General features: G+C 28.6%; 2 protein-coding genes and 1 long non-coding RNA gene across 3 annotated transcripts; 1 reads left to right on the top strand and 2 right to left on the bottom strand.

Moving 5' to 3' along the window:
* Nucleotides 1–132: 132 nt before the first annotated feature.
* On the bottom strand, nt 133–8,807 carry flfl (serine/threonine-protein phosphatase 4 regulatory subunit 3 flfl). Its single transcript, XM_089221788.1, has 13 exons — nt 8,110–8,807; nt 6,269–6,324; nt 5,937–6,179; nt 5,672–5,876; nt 5,514–5,607; nt 5,268–5,448; nt 5,048–5,197; nt 4,826–4,982; nt 2,057–2,275; nt 1,482–1,995; nt 1,244–1,422; nt 1,027–1,178; nt 133–874 (listed from the first exon to the last, which is right to left on the bottom strand). The coding sequence occupies exons 1-13, from the start codon at nt 8,261–8,263 to the stop codon at nt 785–787; spliced, it is 2,394 nt and encodes a 797-aa protein (XP_089077914.1). The 5' UTR covers nt 8,264–8,807; the 3' UTR covers nt 133–784.
* A 388-nt stretch (nt 8,808–9,195) lies between these two features.
* LOC149057282 (uncharacterized) lies at nt 9,196–15,164 on the top strand. Its single transcript, XR_016190667.1, has 2 exons — nt 9,196–12,417; nt 12,500–15,164. It is a non-coding gene; the product is annotated as an uncharacterized LOC149057282 (long non-coding RNA).
* LOC107165055 (uncharacterized) lies at nt 14,349–19,307 on the bottom strand. Its single transcript, XM_089221789.1, has 4 exons — nt 18,984–19,307; nt 18,739–18,875; nt 17,539–17,767; nt 14,349–15,807 (listed from the first exon to the last, which is right to left on the bottom strand). The coding sequence occupies exons 2-4, from the start codon at nt 18,870–18,872 to the stop codon at nt 14,713–14,715; spliced, it is 1,458 nt and encodes a 485-aa protein (XP_089077915.1). The 5' UTR covers nt 18,873–18,875; nt 18,984–19,307; the 3' UTR covers nt 14,349–14,712.
* Between the last annotated feature and the right edge of the window lie 2,360 nt (nt 19,308–21,667).

The following is a 21,667-nucleotide window of genomic DNA, read 5'->3' as shown; positions in this document are numbered from 1 at the left end:
TAACACTATTCTTACCTAAATGTTTCATATTACATATTATATTTCTTTAAATCTATTAGTTTTATACATTATTATTTTAATAAAAATTACATTTCACGTACGTTGAAAATTGTAATAAAAAAATAGTTCAACTCTAAAAAAAACGATTTTGTATAATTTTTTAATATACACCATTGACATGAAAATATCTACAAAAAGCTCTACAGTTTGTATGAATCAATTATAGTTGTGAATAGCAGCATTTGAACGGCGACATTTGTACAAAAACAAAAAGAAAAACAAAGAGTTCAAAATATCACAACAAAAACTGCAGTAATTTAAAGATCAATTTAAAACAACATAAAAATAAAACTATGGATTGTATAGGTCTAGCTCATGCCAGTATTTAATAGTTAACTTGTTATTTAGTTTTATTATTTCTTTTGAGAGATATAAACCTGGTACAATTGTTATCATTTATTTTTTGTTATTGCAGTGCAGTTACAATAATAGTTATCATTAAGTACTGATAGATATTAACAATCCAAAGGAAAGTCAAATATACAAGAATTGAGTTTGGGTAAAAAATGAAAATAGAAATATTTTTAAGCAACATTTACCTAGCTTTACACATTATTTATGAAAACATCTATAAGGCGTATCATACTTAGCATGATAATTATTTACACAGGGGTGATGTCATTTAGTCTATAACTTAAAATTATCAAGTGTTGGCTCTTGTTTTGTATAACAAAACAGGTAAATTATTATTCAATTTATAGATATGAGAAAATTTACAAACATATTATGTATAACGGGGCCTCTTGGTTGGCGACTTTAAATCTCCATTTTCATCTTCTTCTTCATCTGAATCACCTTCGTAATCAACTAAAGCCTGAAAAAATTAAAGTTAATTAAACATTATAATTCATATCAAAGATTATTGTTGAAAAAAAATTTAATAAGTAAACCAGAATAAAAGTTCATTAGTATTATTTCATTGTGGAATAGTGAGATAATAATTACATTAGAAATTAAATAACTTACTTTTTTCAATAGAGAACTATTTTTTGAATCTTCAGGTGATGAACTCAATGTTGGAGTAGTTGCCAAATTATTGTTCATAATTGGAGTTGTTTTTACTGTAGTGCCAAATATTTTTGTGCTGCTACCTTCACATTTCTTGTCAATACTTTTACCTATTAAAAAAAAAATCACAAATTTTGAAATATATCTTATAAAGAGAAATGTTTTAAAAAGTTACCTATAGATTCCAATTGTTCAGAGGCTGTAATTTCAGTTGAACCTGTCATTCCTGTATGTGGAACAACTGCTTCACCATCATCAAATTCATCATCTTCGTTATTAAACCATATTTCTTCTTCATCTTCTATTTGTCGTGGATCTCTTCTAAATCGACCAGTGGATACAGTAACGCTACAACTAAGAGAATAATGTATCAATTAATTACATTAATTATTTCTATAATAAGTCAAACATACTTAGTGATAGGCTTTTCTTTTAATTTTTCAGTTTGCTGACTATGACGTATCCTAAGGGCTTTGAATGTTTGTACATAATCAATATGCTCAAACTTTTTACCATAATTTTCAACAACATGTGCTATCAATATTTTTATATCTTCAAGTTTTATAAATTCAAATAATTCAATGATGGCAGAGTCGAGTAAATTGTAGCGGCCATTATTATTTAGTAGACAATCAATAACAGGACCAAATAAACACCCTTTCATAATATAACGATTATAAAACTCGTCTTTGAGAGCAACAATTTTCCTCATGAATCGTAAGGCTCCTAATACTAAAAATTTATGGGCAGACTTCATTAGTACCAATACACGTTTCAATAAATCTTTGTTCAGAATGCAAGTTTTTATATGATATGAATGATGTTCAACACAAAATGTCAGCAACTCAAGGATGTGTGCTAATAATTGTGCATTTTGGTAATCATCTCGTGCTGGCTCACCATCCACTGTATTTGCCAATAATGGCGCTAAATAAAAGTTAGTTAATTAGTATTGTTTAAGAACAAAGGTTATATGTGCAGCAAATACCTATAAGAATCTGGACACTATGTTTGTAAAAATAGTTGAGAAAATCGGTTTTTTCTACTTTGCTTAATGAGGGCAACATGTTTTCAGGGTCAATTAATACCCGTATAACACCCATTAACTGGACAGCACGTCCGAGATCAGGATCTGTATCGCAAATCATCTGTTCGATTATCACATTCATTAACATCAATTCCACTTCATTTCCATTAGCTTGAGTAACTAAAACGAAAAAATATAAATTAAATAAGTACTGATTGTAATTCTGATAAATTACTTATAATTATAAATGATTTATTTTAAATATCTGGATTTTTATTTTAATTAAAAACAAAATTAAATTTTGTTCAAAATCAACATATAGTATAAATTAAATAAATAACTAAAATGTTTTTGTATAATCAATAAACCAACAAGTAAAGATTAAAAAGAAAGCTAACTTTGCAACACTTGATAGGAATATCTGCATCAATATATAGGCCAAAGAGAGGAGAACATTGAAGTATACTTCCTTCATAAGTGAAAACGCTGTAAGACACAGTAGAAGGATTTTGAGAGAAACGTGTTCTTATATAGATTAGATAGTATGATTTACAGTTTTAGTTATTTGATCATTGCTTACATTATACTTTTATAGTAATATTTTAGACATTTGGCATGTTCATCTACACAAGCCAAATTTTATAATTATTTATTTGTTTTAACCTCATTTTATGTTTTTTGGGACTTATGGTGTTTTTACTTACAATGGAGTATAATAGTATATACTTTATGATAGGATTTACCCTATCTTAATCTCTATGAAAGATTTTAAATACAGGACTGAATGTATATTATCATAATATTTTATTTTAATTTTAGCTTTGCTAAGGTGAAACAAATTATAAATTGGTACCTAATAACAAATAGCTTATTTCTTATTTTTCTATACTAAATTGTATAACCAATAGCAACCATATAATAAACAAAAATATATCTGATATATAATTATTTCTATAAAAAATCTCAAATTTGCCAAAAAAAAAATACAGGTCAACTTATAAAAATAAAATATAGCCCAGTGGTTTTCAATCTGGGTGCCACGAGTACCCAGTAGGTGTTCCGTGGTTTTTTCATAAATTACTGATTGCATTGAATTGCGATATAAGAAAATAAATGCTTTCAATAATAATATCTATATAAGTACTGACTATTTTTTTGACATTCTCAACCTAAAATCTTTGTGAACAAGGGTTTTCAGCACTTACGAATATAAAACATAAAAAACGAGAAAAACTAAATTCGGTGGAGGAAGAAATGTGGGTAGTATGTCTGCCAAATATTCGTCCAAGAATTAAAAATATTTGGTAGCCCATCAATCACATATTTCTAATTAAATGGATAAAAAATTATAATTAATTTAAAACAATTTTGTTTATCTAAAAAAAGGTTAGGGTGCTGTAAAATTTTTTTGAAGTGCATGGTGTGTCATGTACAATAATAGTTTGAAAACCATTGATATAGCCTATAGATTCATGGGATTCTATAGCTTTCTGATGGTAAAATTTTTTAAAATTAATTAAATAGTTCCAGAGATTTAACTGTCATAACGAACAATATCTCTTCTTTATATTATAAAACCCTTTTAACCCATGTAGGGAACAAATTTTTAAAAATCTTGTCTTTAGGGTTTTCGCATTACAAAATGAACTTACTGATACAATTCCATAGTTATATCTTCAATAATTCCAGCTAGATGATTTTTTCATTTTTAACCCTTTTAACCACAGTAGGGGTTGAATTTAAAAAAAATCCTTTCTTAGTAGGTGTTTACAGTGTTTACACTATGACTCAAAACTACCCTCTAAATTTCATACTCACAGCTTCAGCCATTCCTGTTAGGTGATGACGAATCACCCAGCACCAGTAATTTTATATAAACAGATTAAGTACATTTTATATTTTATATTATATAAAATGGTTTTTATATATTATCACCCAAATGACCTAATGTCAGGGGTCTAAATTTTAAAATTTTGATACTCCACTGAATCTGTTTAACAGTTATCTTATAAATATATTAGTTTTATAAATAGCATTAGAAATTATATATTATATTATGTTAATCATGTAAGTATACTCGTAATTTATAGTGCATATATATACTATAGTTTTTTTTATTTTATTTATTAGATTCTGATATAAAACCATAATAGCTCAACAATTACAGTTAATATATAATATATACTACAACGTTATTAGCTAATTATAAAAATGAATTTTAATGAGTTACCTCTTATAATATTTTTATACATTTTACATTATACACCAACTATAATAATTATTTATTGTATACAATAACTATAATTCAAATTATAATTTACTGTTATTTTAAAGTGTTGTAACAACACATAAAAAATGTCATGTAAAATGGATGGTCAACTAGTGGCAGGGCGATACTTATAGGACATAATAAAAAAGAAATACTAACTTAATAATAATATACAGGAGAATTTTCATAAAATATAACAAAAATTAAATTTCGGATAAAAAAAAATGTCTTCTTATGATCACTTTGAAATACTTATACACTATATATTGAGTACACTCAGAATGATTGCACACAAATAACAGAAAGTATTCTTTAAACCACTTTTACTCTTATTATAAAAACTTAAAATGCTTACGAGGAAACATTGAAGATACTCATATGATCACAAACAAATAGAATACAAATAGATTAAATTGAAAAATAAAAGAATTCAATTTTGAAAATAAGTTAATATGTCTTACCAGTATCTGAAGATTGCTGAAGTATATATTCTCTTATAACAGAAGGCGAAAATTCAACAAGAATAGTAAGAATATCAATAGCGGCCTGTTTTATATTCACATCTTCAGACATTAAGGTCATTTCAAGCATCGGTAAAATACCCAGAGATGTCAGAGTCTACAAAAGTGAAATTATATTTAGCCATAAAACAATAAAAATAAATTTAATGACAAAATACTTACTCGGAAAAATCCTTCTTTTTGAGGAGGCTGTAAATTTTGTGAAAAGTTGCAGAATTCTTTGAGAAATTGCACTAATTCCAGTTTCCTGGAGTCTGGTGTGCTTTCATCTTGAAGTTGGCCTAACAGATCTGGTAAAAACTTTTCGTCTTCCTAAAATTATTATTAAAAGAATGTTATGTGTTTAACATTTTAATACTTTAAAAAAAAATAATGTATTTACTTGTATTAAAGTGACAATTTCTACTTTGTTGAAAAATATAAAACTACTTAATGCAGATAACATATTATCCTCAAATACAGATGGTGTTGGAAGAACCACATCTTGAATGTACTGTACTCTATGAGTCTGGTGTATTTTATTCAACAACTCAAGATTAGTTATCAAAATTACTTCTTTAAATCTAAAAACATCACAAAATATGATCAGTATAATTTATGAAAATCATTTATTTTTAGAATAATTTACTTTGAAACATTCTTTAAATGATGTCTATGATATTTACGAATAGGTAAAGTTGGATCATACTCTAAACAGCCAATGACATCAAATATAATATCATCTAAAACAAAAATATAATATTTTATTACAAATTATAATCGTTTAATTTGTTATAAAATATTTACCTGCAAAAAGCATTTCAAACAACGCATTTTTATTGATAAGGAAAATGTTTTTGACAATGTCATACAAACAATGAAGACCTTCCAAATTATTGAGATCTTCACACAGATTGAATAATTTCACCAACTTGCGTACATAGCCATCATTTTCAATAGCTTCAGCTAACCTATCTTTATTTAAAGGTGTGGCCATACAAGTGATAAAAAGCTGTAAATAAGATTATTTGTCAGGAAAAATGTTTTTGGAGTATTTATTAGTTTAAATTACGTCTTTAATTTCTTTAAGTCTGCCAATTTCACATAAGGGTAATTCAACAGGAGGAGCTGAATCTGATAGATCATCAAACCGCTCATCTTCAGACTCTTCAACAATATCTTGAGTAGTTTCTATCGTTGGGTCCTTTCCTTGAACACTACAAATTTTTTCCCATATTTCTTCACAACCAGCTTTTTCTTGAAAGCTTAATGCCAAGTCAAAATTATCTGCTTCAGACCAAACAATTAGTGTGTCCTGTATTCAATAAAATAAATAAATATGGGTTTTTAAACAAATAGGTATTTAAAACCTATTTAAATTAAATAGAAAAAAAATAAACTAACTTGTTGTTTTTGATACACTGTATCGTGTTGAATTTTTGATTCTAGTAAAAGAGCACCTAAACAAAATAAAATTGATAAAATTTTTTTTGTATTAGAGTTGGGTAGATAGGTGAGTAATACAACTTAAAAAATAAAATATTGTGTATACATCATTACCAACTTGTTAGCATTAATCCCGGCATTAATAAAAAATTATAAATTAAAACTTGATGAAATTAAATAAATAAATAAATAATTATAATAGAATGTATTATAATTAATGAATGTATCCTAAAACACGAATCATTAATTCATGATACCTCATTGTTCATTAAAATAAATAAAATAAGTACCTAGGAATAAAAATATTTGTTAAAGAGAATAAAAATCTATCAATGTTGTTACATTTAAAAAAGTACCTAGTTGAAGATTGCAATGTATTATATTTATATATTTTTTAAATGTTTTTTATTATTGTTTAAATTCCCCATACAATAAACAAAAATTCCTAATACAAATTTGATTATTAACATGAATAATTTATTAAGCAATCACTTATGTTATAAGAATTATAATTGATAGATGATTATTTATACCTAATATTTAAAATTTGTTTAACAGTCATGTTTGAATTTATTGATATTATGAGTAGGTACCTTCTACTTTATTTTTAAATACACCTATATTATCTATTTAATTTATTAAAAAAAACTTAATGGCTATTAGCATAAAATATAATACATGCATCAATACTGATAAAACTGATTAAATAATAGGATAGGTAGGTACCTACTCAATATTTTCAGGGTATTTTCCTGTTATACCAGACTATGGCTATTATCGCGACTACCTCCGTTATCGCGAATATCGCTGTTTTTTTGCGAAACATCAAAATCCTGCTACCTAAGACTACCTTATTTTTATTTTTATTAAGAGAATGTCCTACATGCGGGGGGCGATCTTAACTATATTTTTTTTAATCTGTAGGTATTGCGGGGATGGCCACATTCGAATTGTATTTATATACATAAAGAAAAAGAAAATATCGAAATCATTTGTAATATATTTTTTACGGCGCACACCAGAGGTGCTTTAGCCAGACTAGTCAGACTTGGCGTAAATGTAAAAATTATAAATACAAAAATAAAATAATTAAAAATTATGGCCATATATTCAAATTATGTAATATAAATAAAAAAAAAGAAATAATATTAATGTTGTCACCAAACACGATCAAAAATGGTAAAATTATATTATATAATATTAAATATTAAATGTAAAAATAATAAATCCACAAATAATATAGTGAAGAATGATGGACACAGATACAAATTAATAAATCGAATTAATAAATTAATAAATTTCAATAAAAAAAACTCATTATTGTATATTTATTTAATGTATTTGTGACGCTAAAACGCAGCCTATGGATATCATTCAGCTAATTGTGATAGTCGCAATAACAGAGGTAGTCTTGGGTGGTAGTTGCAAAAATAGCCATAGTCTCATATAACAGTTAAGAACCATTTTGGTAGTCTTAGATAACAGGATTGTGATGTTGTCAAAAAGTAAGGTAGACTCACATAACAGGAAAGTACCATTTTCAGTTGGGAGAATATTTTTAAAAATGATAAATACACAAAATTATTAGACTACAATTATTATCATATTCAAAGAGAAATCATAGAGCAATACTACAATCTCTTAATATAAACGGTACAATTAAAATGACTGATCATAGTCCAGATAAGAGGATAGATACCTAGTAGAAACAAATCAAACACTAATACTAAACCATAAAGTAGGTTAACAGGAAGGTGTCTACCAAACGTTGCAGAGCACTTGGTGAAAAAGATACTAACCATCAGCTTCAGCTCGAACCAAAAGTGAAACGCCTTTGAGACGTTCGACGTATGTGCATGACACATGCCCCGTGCCACGGTCATCCCACTGACGATCGGCATTCAGGGCATACAACTTCACTCGCCGTTTGGTGTCAGTCATTGCGTCGAACATTGGTCCACAACGGTCATCGCATGAAGAACAGAATGTATGAGGATCTCGATCCTTTCAGACGACCACCAATAGTCGCGGCCGAATGCCGTCGACACTCCTGACAGACGGCAGCAAAGGTTCCGGCGGAGGTATTTAGACGTAGAACACGACACAGACCAAGTGAGTTAGCGGAACGAAAACAATAAAGTAGTCGAAGCGCGATACACGGGCAGGCTCACCGAAATTCAACAGGACCACTGAATTCAACTAAGAGTTCGTCGGAACGGGCCGGGCAAACGCGTGCGGTGACGATCGGGTAAAATGTACGGCGCGCGAACTGTTCAAACGTATCGGAATTGGTTTTATCAGCGACAGGACGTGACAACATTTCACGGACGTGCGATCTAAACAACAAACAGTGGACACACGGACACGGCCATTTTGAAAACAAAAAAAAAAAATAATATATATAGCGCGTACGCACGGAAGGAGGAATGAATAATAATAATAGTAGACAGTACAGTTGTAGTAAATGCTCGTAACGCGTTCCGTTCACCAACTCGGTTACTATTGAAGTGGAGGAACGACCGCGGCGGATAACCCAGTGCAGCCAACCAAACCGTCGTCCAACCAGCGGCTTTGACCGAATGAAAACAAAAACAACACGCGCGCCACACCGATACCGATACAATAATTTTTACAGGTACACATAGCCCGGTATTACTATTACCTACATTTTTACGATAACTTATATGATTAGTAGATGTAGGAACGCGTGTAGTGTGCGAGTTGTACGGTTGTTATTGTTATTGTTGTTGTAACTATATAATTGTAAAGACCGCATAATCCGTCGTCGTTGTCTTCCTCCGAAGTCCGAAGCTCACTCCGTCGGACGGCCGGCTGATCGGTCATCTGGTGGTGTTATTATGAGTGGTGATGGGGGGGGGGGTGAAATCATAGATAATATAATATATATTATATTATTATTGTAATATATATACATATAGATTATCTATGGGGGTGATGTACTAATTCACAAGCGTCTAAAATAGTGACAGGGAATCCGAATGGCTGCAAGATGGCCGATTTCGTAATCATTATCATTTATCACAGATTTTACTATCACTTCATTCTCAAAATAGAATATTTCTTTTTCTTTCCCTTACCTTATTTTATTCCTACCCAAGTTGTATTTATCTATTCTGTGCTAGACGCTTGTTGTAAAGTGATTTGTCATTTGTGGACTGTCTAAGATATGTGGACGGACTAAGGGCGGGTTGCATAAAGAACAGTCTGTAAATTTGTTACCAGCCCTGTAATTTACCGGCTCTATAAGGTTTTTAATGATTGTGTAAACTATTCTCGGGTTGCATAAAGAAATATAAAATTATTAATAACCGTGGTTACCAAATAAATTAAACCAAAAAATTGTGCGTAACCGCGTAGGTTATTTTAACCGATCTGTAATTAGTTACAGAGACTAAATCGGATCTGCAGTTTACAGGTCCGGTAGCCGATAATTTACAGAGCCGGTAACTTTACCGAGCGTTCAAGCAACACCTAATTTTATTTACAGATCCGTTAACGTACTTACAGATCTGTAAGTAGTTACAGGACGTTTATGCAACCCGCCCTAAGATATTAATATATTATTTAATATCTATATCCCATGGGGGCTATTGTAAACTATCCCGGCCATCCCGGGTCTACTCCTGTACTACCTGTCTACCTAACGGAAATATGTACTCTCTGTACTACCTGATGGAAACATGTAAACTCTCCCGGGTCTAGTAAAAATCATAAAATAAATTTAATATACATTTAAGTTGCGTTTAAAAATAGTCAACCACATATAACAACAATAATAATAATAATAATAACGATATACATTAATGTCTTTAGCTGCTATGAGCTAAAATGTTATAGTCAAAATACAATAAAAAATAAAATTTCAAAAAATCTAATACGATACATATTTAAGTTTTTTTTTAAAATAGACAATAATAATAATAATAATAATAATAATGAAGTAAAAATACAAAATATACGTAAAAATGTTAAAATTATTGTTTTAGATAATAAGAACTTAGAACATACAGATTTTAAAAAAGTTAGGGAATCTAATTTTTTTTTCAAAAAAAATGTTTTAGCATTTAAAACAACTCGGGAGAGAACATACTTCCTACAGGGTAAACATAATATTAACCCGGGAAAGTTTACTATTTTTAAAAATCGGAAGAGTTTACCACCGCCCTCCCACGGTTGGATTAATTAACATCAACCGTGACTCGTGAGTATTGAATCTACTTATAATCAATTATTTAGTTAAATTAAAATGTATTATTATTATAGATGTATACCGTGATTATTGTAATTGTATAACTAGACTTATGTTTAAAAGCTAATAAAAAAATGTATATAATATATCTTAATTGTGGATTCGTGGTGATTGTCACTGCGCCAGACCCTCGAATTAAGATATCTTGCTACGCTCGTAGTCTGGCCACAAACTTGAAACTATACAGTCTGTATACAGCTGTCTGGTCAGGCATTTACTATTCACTATATTATACTAATTCATTGAAGTACTGGTGAATGGTGATTAGAGAACTGAACATTTACTACTTACTACCTAACGGCCCGTTTTACGAATTACGATCATAGTTTAAACCTGGTTCAAATCAAAATGGGCGTATTTCATTATCCTAACCGTGGTTTAAACTTAAATTAACTAGAACCACCGATTTCAGCGAGTTAGCCGGAGATCAATGTTGATCTGCAATTTAATTAACTGCCAATTAATACAATTTATTCATTAATGTTAATAACGGAGAATTCTGTTATTTATTTCGTTTATCTTTATTTGCACTTGCCACTTTGCTGCAATGACATTATTTTAGCTGTCCGACATTTTAACTTTTGTAAAAATTTCGATGGATAACAAAAGAACCCCGAATTTCACCAGCCAATAAGAAGAGATGCTCATTCTATTGGTTTCCAAACTTAAAAACATACTTGAATGCAAAATTACCGACAACATACAGAACAGTTAGGTACCCCATAACATTTTATGAAATACACAACTATCATGATTATATGATTATTGTATAGTGTTATTTTATATTATTACTGTTATTTAAACATACTCACATAGTCACATATTCAAGTTTAAATGCCAATAAAAAGATAAACGTTAGTATTTGAATTTTCTTATATTTAAATATGTTTTATTTTCAAATTTTTTTGTTTAGGGCGCATTGTTTTATATTTGGCTAAACAATGAATAGGTAGTTGGAATAAGCACAGTAATAGTTTAAGCTAGTAATATTTGAATATTTTGAAGAACACTTTTATTTTATCAGTGATTGTACCAATTTTTTATAAATATATTATTAATTTCACTTTTTACTTTTGTGTTTTCTACCTATTTAGAAACTGGATATTTTTTTTGTTTTAGAAAATCGTTGATAATTAGTCTACATGATGAGGTATATAGTTTTTAAAAACTCAAAAATCAGTTCAATGTATTTAAAATAAATCATTAGGTATAATTTGAATTAAATATTAGATCAGGTAGTTGTATATAGTAACTGAAAAACAAAATCAAATTGGACACGAGATTTCACTTCCAAAAATTTGAAAAAATAATTTAACTAGGTACCTAAGTATTATACTAATGTTGTTTTTTCGTAGGCAAAAATTAATACCTGTAAAATTGTTGAAAACGAATTCAATAAGAATTATGAAGGGAATGTTTTGAGGACTTCATTAGACCCAAAAAACAAATTTTCTAATTTAAAAAAAAAGAGTAATGAAGAAAGTTGGTGACAAAAAAGCAGACATAAGAGGTACTAGTGGTGGACCGTATGTTGAAGTGAACTTCAGACTGATTGTGCAATACTGGGCAACAAACGTCTTGGACTACAGAGTACTCAGTATGATGAATTGATGACAATAATGGTAATATACATTTACAAAAAATACAATATTGCTCATATTACTACTTGAGGTAGCGTGCTGTTTGTTCATGTTTATGGTTGGCCTTGGCACAATGTAGTAGGCTATTGGAAAATTTAGTCACTCTACTTGATGGTACTTTATAGTACCTATAAATAACACAATGGTAGAAGATGTGTACAATGAAGGAAAGAATGTTATGAATGATGTATTTAATGGTAAATTAGTGCTTTTGTAATATTCAAATAGTATTTATAATTGAATAAGTACATTTATGAGTTATTTTCTTTTTGGTTGTAGACACTGTACTAGCAGAAGAAAAAAGAGAGGAAATTACTAAGTGGTCAGGTAATACAACTCCTTTGCTTCAGACAAAACACTAAGAGTGTTTAACTCAGAATGAAGGAAAGTGAAAAATCGAAATCAAGTCATACATTAATTACCTTGAATAATAATAAAAATATTTTATACTGTGTCTTCAGGGACAATATTAAGTACTGTAAAGAAACAAAGATTCACAACCAATTAATGTCATCATGGGCATTTGGAAAAGCAGACCTTGCTAAAATGCAAGAGCAATCAGTACATGACCTAAATGCATCAAAAATGAAAATAATGAAGGAAGAGAGTGAGGCTCGGATGGCAAGGGAGGATAGATTAGGCCGATTACAAAAAAAAGAGGCAAAGCTGCATATTGACATTATACAACTGGAAAAAAAGCTAAAATATAATTAAACCTTACTATAAATAATAAAACTTATTAACTATACATAAGTTAAACTTGCACAGTATTTAAATAATTGTTTAATGTACTTGTTACTATAATTATTATTATGACATTTGTTTATTGTATATTATAATAGTTCAACTGTTATGAGTAAAAAGGAAAAAAAAAGAAATATCAACAAGAATTATCAACTGTCACTAATGACATTATAGAATCAGATAAAGAACCAATATTAAAAAAGAAAAAAACGATGAACCAAAACAAAAATTTTGAATTATTTAGAATTATTATATTTCAAATCTTATATTTATTATTTTTATTTGGCAATTTATTTTGGTCAAAATAAATTTATTTTTTAAATTGTATTTCTATAAGATGTCCCCTAAGTTCCTGAAGTACAGTCTGGGCGTAAATTTGAATGGAATGAAGCTTTTAATCAAGTGTTACAAACTAAAAGAAACAAACCAATTTCATTAAGTAAAGTAATGAAAAGAGTTTTGAGTGAATTTCATCTTTTGAATGACGCTAAAAAATCTGAAAGTGATCTAGAAAAGATATTTCTGAAAAAAATTAGGAAGTTATTGAAAATGATAAGGTACAATTAGTAGAATATTGATTTCGTATTTTGTTTCTTTGTTCTGTAAATTTAACTATTAAGGACTTCAATAATAAACAACCATAGATAGGCATATGCAAACACTAAACAACTTAATATCATATCATAAAATCTTTGACTTATGTGATACATAATATCACAATTTTTTTTTTTTTTAATTCTAGATTTTGAGAAAATGAATGTATTGATTTTACAATGTGTTTCTTGTATTGTTTTGTTTATAAATATAACACAGCAGAGGTAGTCAGAGATAAGATAATTTAAAGCCATATATTACAATGAAAAATAACAATAGGAGTAGGAAAAAGAATAATAACCACTTAATAATCAGCGGTTCCCAATTTGTTTTTATGTGCCGCCTTTTCTAAGACTAAATATAACATTGTTGCTCTGCTGTGAATATCATGTAACATAACACAAAAATATACTCATTAATAAAGAATTGTTGAAAAAAAATTTTTAATTTTTGATTATGAGTTGTAGATAGTGCCCTTAGAAACTGTTTGTGGTGCACAGTTTGGGAACTGCTGTATTAGTATATTATTAAAAATATTATATGTATGCTATAACCCTATGTGTTGTTTCAGTCTTAAAAATGTACAACATACCAATAACTGTTTTGCACGGAAGAGAAGTACTCAAGCAGTTGATAGCAATATAGTTAAGAACGTTAGCCGTGAAATATTTATATAAATTAAACTTGAATGATTTTGTAGTTTAGGTATCGAAAAAACAAAACAATATTTCACAGCCAAAGTTCCAAAATATATACTTAGCAGTGTTGGTTGATAGAACACACGAAACGATTTATCATTTTATTAGAATGCACCATATATTATGTATATCTATATATATAATGTATACATTAATTTGTGATCATTAATGAGGTACCCTCAATCCAAATGTATAGCAACAGTAGCATGTTCAGATTTTATAAAGGAGAGGGAATAAGAATTTTGTATAGTAAAAAATAAGCTAAAGAGGAATAAGATACATATAGTTTATGTAATTGGACATAAGTTATATTTTTGTTTCTTTGAACTTCATTTTATAAAAAAGTTTTTAATACAGCTAAGTTGCTATCTTTACTTTCAAATTGTTTTCAGTTTCAGAGTTAATTTTTAATATTTTTTTTTTCTTTGATGATTGTTGTTCAACATCTGATTTTGTTTAAATTTCACAAATTACTGCATCTAGTGATTTTTTACTTTTTTTTTTCTTTTTCAGTGTTTCCTCACTACTAAAATTACTATTTGGAGTTTCACTATCAATGATCTTTTTTTTCTTAATTTCTTGTGGCTCTTGAATTGGTTCATTATTTTCAATGTTTTCAATGTTTTCCATATTTTTTTTATTTTTTTTGGATTTTTTAACTGAGCTAGGCTGATCTTCTATGATGTTTTTTTTCTCTACTAATTGTAGTTCAACATTTCCATTCAATTTTGATTTTGTTTTGTCAATTACCTCATCAAAAGATTTTTTACTTTTCTTTTTCTTCTTTTTTGGTGTTTCCACAGTTTCACTATCAATGATATTCTTTCTCTTAATTTCTTGTGGCTCCTGAATTGATTCGTTATTTTCAATGTTTTCCATACTTTTTTTTTTTTTTTTGGATTTTTTAACTGAACTAGACTGATCTTCTTCTGCGATGTTTTTTTTCTCTACTAATTGTAGTTCAACATTTCCATTCAATTTTGATTTTGTTTTGTCAATTACCTCATCAAAAGATTTTTTACTTTTCTTTTTCTTCTTTTTTGGTGTTTCCTCAGTTTCACTATCAATGATCTTCTTTCTCTTAATTTCTTGTGGCTCTTGAATTGATTCGTTATTTTCAATGTTTTCCATATTTTTTTTATTTTTTTTGGACTTTTTAACTGAGCTAGGCTGATCTTCTTCTGCGATGTTTTTTTTCTCTACTAATTGTAGTTCAACATTTCCATTCAATTTTGATTCTGTTTTGTCAATTACTTCATCAAAAGATTTTTTACTTTTCTTTTTCTTCTTTTTTGGTGTTTCTTCAGTTCCATTATTGCCATTTAAATTTTTAATTATTTCAACATTCTCAATGCTGGTATTTTTTTTAATTTCTTGAGATTCTTCTTGAATTAAATCATTTTTCACTAAATTCTCTGATTTATTAACAACTGGTTTTTCATTTGAATTCTGAGGTAGTTGTGCTTTAAACTCGGCTTCTATCATATCAAACACTTGATCAATTATATATCCTTTTTTTCTATAAGCAGGAGCTGTAGAAAAGCAAAAGTTCTGAAACAAAACAATATAAATTAGGTTGTTACAATAAACTGAATTTGTGATGGTCTAATATCTGTATTATAATATTACATACAATAAAATGACATATTAAGAGGATGCCACACTCTCATGTGTTGTCTGCGTCTTATAAACGTACAAAGTATCAAAAATCGTTTTGTACTGAAAAATTGTATTTCCTCTGTATTTATTGCAATTACCAAAATTATACAATGCATAGGAAAGAACTCTGTGCCATAGGGTTTTTATTTTTTTAATAACACTAGCCAATAATTTAAAACAAAAAATCTAATTTTCATAAGCTGATAAATTGTGTTTATGCCCACAGGACAGATAAAGTTCTTCCATATGCATTGTGAAATTTTGGTAATTCTGCAATAAATACAGAGGGAGTAAAGTTGTACCGCAAAACACAGTTTATGTTATGTTGTATGTTTGTAAGACAGAGACAACACATGCGAGTGTGGTGTCCTCCATAGGCGTGCAACGGGGTATGTAGTGTATGTGTTTGCATATCCTGTGGGATACTGTGAACAATGTCTCAGTTCATAATTTTGATTCGTTATTTAGAGGTTATAAAATAGCAATGCGATATCAATATAAAGTATGGAATTTCTTTTTAAATTCATTGTGGACTCTTTTTAATACTCAATAAGGAAGTAAAGCTTTTATTTTTAGTGAAGGTAATTTTTATTTTCCTACAAATGACGACGGTTATATTTTTAACTTCACAATGTCTAAATACTGAATAGTTGACACTAAAATAAATTTAATCTATTCTGTACTCATATAATCGCTAGCATGACTTACCAGTGAACACTGATAAAAATATCTTTACCGAGCATTGGTAATCAAGTTGCAGTTTAGGGTGATGACCCTACAGTGCCTGGATGCATTAATGTTGATATTCATAGAATAACAAATTTCTATTGAAATTGACACAGAGTATGTGATTGAAGAATTTAAAGTCCTTATACCAGGAAAGAGAAGGCTTGAGTTATAACAATTATGTACAATGTAAATTTTCATTTCAATAAAAATTAGGAACCAGAAGTTAAAAATAAAATGTCACTTCAGTAACATTAATTTTAGCGTCATTTATATCAATTCTGCGCATGCCTATGATATCCTCTTTGTAATTATAATGAATTATACAGGCATTACCTGAAATATTTATTCATAATCTCTAAATTTCAACTAAAATATCCTGAATTTAATGAATCTATCTATCTAACAAACAAATTATTCATTTTGGTTATGAATCATTTTTGTTTCAACAAAAGTAGAATTTAAATAGACAAAATAAAAAAATTGATTTACATTCAAATCATATTAAATATTTAAATGTTATTTTGTATTATTCCTATATTTTAATTATTGGGTTATAATTTAAATAAATATTAAAACAATAATATTAAATATTATTAAATAACAAATAAATAGACTTAAATAAAATTTCTATTTTGTTATATATTATGATAAATGACTTATTAGAAGTCTTATAATTTTATTAATGATTCATATAGTTAATGAATTATAAACTCATAAATTAACAATTGTAATACTTGGCTTTTTATCAGAAAAGTAGTAGCAATATTTCAACTTTTTAACAATTAAGAAGTATAATATACAATCTCTCATTGTATTTATCTGTAATTGTTGAACTATAATAGTTTTTATACTGAATGTTCTAAAAATAAAAAAAAAATAAATAAATATAAATACCTGGAATTTATTTTTTTTTCTTGGGACATTATCAAACTTGGCTATAATATTCAAAAATTGTCTTTGTTCATTAGGCAAGTTTTTATTGTTCATTACTGACTGAACAATATCAACCCAACCAGCTTGTTTACGTTTTCCCTTTTCAGCTGATGGTTTAGGAACATAGCCTTTAGCAGCATATCTCTGGTCTTCGGTTACACACTGACAATGATCTTTCACAGTCTCATAGCTGAAATATAAGAAAACAAATAGTTTTGTAATTATACAGCATTGTTGATTAACAAAATAAAACAAAATTGATACTAAGAACAGTTGTGTTAACATAGATTTATAGTTAAAGTATAGGAATCTAGAATATAACTTTAAACCAGTAATCCTGATTAAATTATTTTTGTACATACCTACTCAATTTAATTTATAATAAAAATGACATGGGACGACACCCTTGCTTGTGTTGTCATCATTATACAAATGGACAACAAAGTAAATTAAAGTTCAGTAATTTCAATTAAGTGTTATTATCTTTAATATTAGAAAGAATTTAATTATTATCAAACTTAAAGGTAAGAACAATATCACAGAGTTCTCTTGTTGTTTTTTAAAATATTTTATTTTTTAAGGAGTTATTAATAATAACCTTAACATCTGCTCTACCTATACCAACTCTTGCCCACATTTATTATTCTAACTTCCATGTGCACACTCACAATCACCCTAGTGATGTAAAAAATCAATAAGACAGCCGGCTTATATTATGTTCTTACCTTTAAGTTTGATGATAAGTAAGTTAATTATAATATTTGAACTAACAACAAATTTAAATTGCTTAGGGTTAAATTTGAATAATGATAGCAGGCATCAAGATAGTGACAACTTAGTGGGTACCTACATCTTCTTAATAAACAAAAATTAATGCACCTAAAGCTTATTTTAATACAAAACCATTATTCATTATAAATAAAACCATTACAATAAAGAAATAATAAGCACTCTTGAGAAAAAATAATCTTAAAATACATCATACTATTAGAGTACATTGACCAATTGAATAACCTATATTGAGCAATATTTCCTAAATATTTAATATAAATATAATTTACAAACGAAATCATAAAATATGTATTCCAATTTAATATAGATTTAAATTTAAGGATTTATTATGGAGGTTAGTGAGAATATATTATTCTGAATACTACTCACTTAAAATCTTTTAAGCAGTCGACACAACAGAAGCTAACAGCAAAATTTTTGCGTTTACATTCATATTGAATGTGTTTTTCTACTTTAGGCTTATTCACTGAATCGCCACAATTATTACAAGTGAATACAACCATGATCTAAAATATAAATGACAAATAGTTAAAGATACATATTGTTTAAAATAAACTAATCAGTGAAAGACAATGAGTTAAATTACACAATATTGAATAAATTGGTTTACTTACATACTTAGTCTCCTAAAAAAAATAAGCAAGTAACTAATAAAGTTTACAATTTAATTGTTAACCAAATTAAACTATTAAGCAATAGCAAAATAGCACGTGCTAAATGGTAAACAGTATGATATCTGTAACAGCACTATAAGTACTATAACCACGGTATTAAAGACTTAGCAACTTAAGTTAATATTTCAACAGAACCAGGTAAGAATTAAAATGATTAATACAAATATACAATTAATGATAGGTACATTTAAACTAGAAAACGATGAAAACTAAATTAAATATTGAAATTTGAAAATTTAAATCATCCACGTTGTTTTCGAACAGCAGATAAATGATAATCATTAAGACTAGTGATAACACTGATAACTGATAAGCCGATAAGGGTACCAACTCTATTAATTTCGAAAAACCGCCTGGTTAAACTGCCACTGGTAGCGCTAAATCATCACATTCATAACAGCATTACAGGACGCAGATTATATGCAATATTTGCAATATTTTCATAATATAATCTGTGTAAGAGTTTAAAATTTACTGTATTAATTCAAAATGCTTACAACAATAGACGAATAAGCTTCAATGTGCCCCAACTCGTTAAAACTGGTTCAGTTGGAAGTGTTAATGATGAAGCAATATTTTTAAAAACTTGAATGCGAGATGGAACTTTACGAAATACTTCTTTACTATTGAATAATTATATCAATTTTAGGGTATTTATAAGTACTATTTCAGCTACTAAAAGCATACCAAAATAAATTTATTTTGAGGAATATTTTTGAATGTTATCTAAACACGATTTCCCATTATTCAATTTTAAACATGAAAAATTAGAAAAAAAATACAGTATATGCACGAATATGGTAAAATTTCTCAAATATGCACTTTTTCTAAATATTTTTTCATTATAAACTTATTAATGTTTGACCATCATGACCCTTTTTTTAAGAAGTTTCACAATAGGCGCGTATTATTACAACAAGCAATAGGTTTTTCTTGTTTTAACCGATAAGCTTTTGAAAAGTACCAACAAATCCAATTTGACATTTACAATCAGAAATTCCAGAAACCATCATAAAAGTTGAAAATCAAAACATTACTTTGACAGTTTGACTTACATAGACGTGCGGTAGGTACAGTAGCGTATGTCGACAATTAATTATGACTTGTCGTATATTCCAGAGGTGAGCGGCGTATTTAAGGGGGGGGGGGATTTGGGGGATTGATCCCCCCTTGGTCTTTTTTTCTATTATTAAAGAATTTGGAACAAATGCACTTTACCACGCACCTCACGAATTTCGATTTTTTTATTTTTTTAAGACGTGTTTTTCCACGCTGATTTCGAAACTGTTTGAATTTTTGCTCGGAGACAATTATTTTGGAAGGATAGCCCCTTTAAAGTTTGCAATCTTATGTTTATACTCTTGCGCGCAACATTACGTCACTGTACACTACTGCCGCGGGTAGCGCGTAAAATGGTTTTAGATTTTTTTTTCCCTGATGACAATCTGAAATTTCAAATCCGATTTTCCTAAATTATTGTTGTTTATTGTATTTATATTTTATACGCATAATGAATAACCTATATAACAGTCAATACAATAAACCAACATATATTAATAAACAGTATTATCGGTTTCTTCATCATTATCTGTATCGCTGTTATCATCACTTTCAGAGTTGCTTGCGACATTGACATTTGGGATATCCTCCAATAAATTTTTTTTTCCGATTGTATTAGGGCAGTGAAATTTTGCATGCCTCCAAAAGCCTTCAATAGTATTAGTGTGCTGATTTGTTTCGGGATCTTTAAAGTTAATACTGTGATTAACTTTAAAATGAATGAATCCCTCTTCGTTCAAACAGTCATACGCCTAATAAATTAAAGTATTTAAAGGTATTGATTCTATTCAATTTTTTTAAATTTTAAATAATTACCTTCCAACAGTCAGATATTATTGTCGTTCCTGGTAAAATCCACTCCTTTATAATTTCAAGCAAGGTCGCTTTGTCTCTTTTTTCTACTGGGACCAGAAAACATTTATTCGTTCCTCGCTCAACACCTCCAAATACACATTGACCTTCAAACTGCGTGCCCCCTATGGTATTTTCGTTTACCAAATTTACTTTCATCAATTTCCACTTCAACACCCACACCACCGATCAGAACTTTATGTGTAACTAGTCCATCATAAATTACTTCTCTACAGAAATTTGCCCAATCGACAATAGTATGGCGGCTTATTTCTAACTCACTCATAATAAATGACTGTGTGGTATGTTGGAGGTACAAATAGGAAAAAGTAACAATCTTGAATATTGATAGGTGTGACTTTTCGAAAAATGTATTTTTCCTTATCGATACCTGATAGTTACACTTAGAGGCTTTTTGATTCCTAATTGAACATTTCTCAAGGCACCTGGGTTAAAAAAGGATCGATTTAGAACGTACTTACATACTAGGTACTAGGTAGCCAGATAGGCAGGTACTTACCTCCAAACAAAGCCATCGATAGAATCGTTTCGCGGATAAAGTTTTAAAGTATGGCCACGAGGGCATTTGTATTCTCAATTTTTTGGAATTAAATTCCATTCTTCGAGTAGAATAATTATATCCTCGTTAACTTACCCGGAGGTTTCGCAATTGAAAATTTTGAAAATTTTTAAAAGATTTAAACTTAACATTA

This window comes from Diuraphis noxia, unplaced genomic scaffold (genome assembly GCF_037042655.1).
Source record: "Diuraphis noxia isolate RWA-SAM2 unplaced genomic scaffold, SU_Dnox_SAM2 contig0003, whole genome shotgun sequence".
Lineage (NCBI taxonomy): Eukaryota > Metazoa > Arthropoda > Insecta > Hemiptera > Aphididae > Diuraphis > Diuraphis noxia.
Note: the sequence above shows the minus strand (reverse complement) of the source record. Positions and strands in the feature narration are given on the sequence as shown.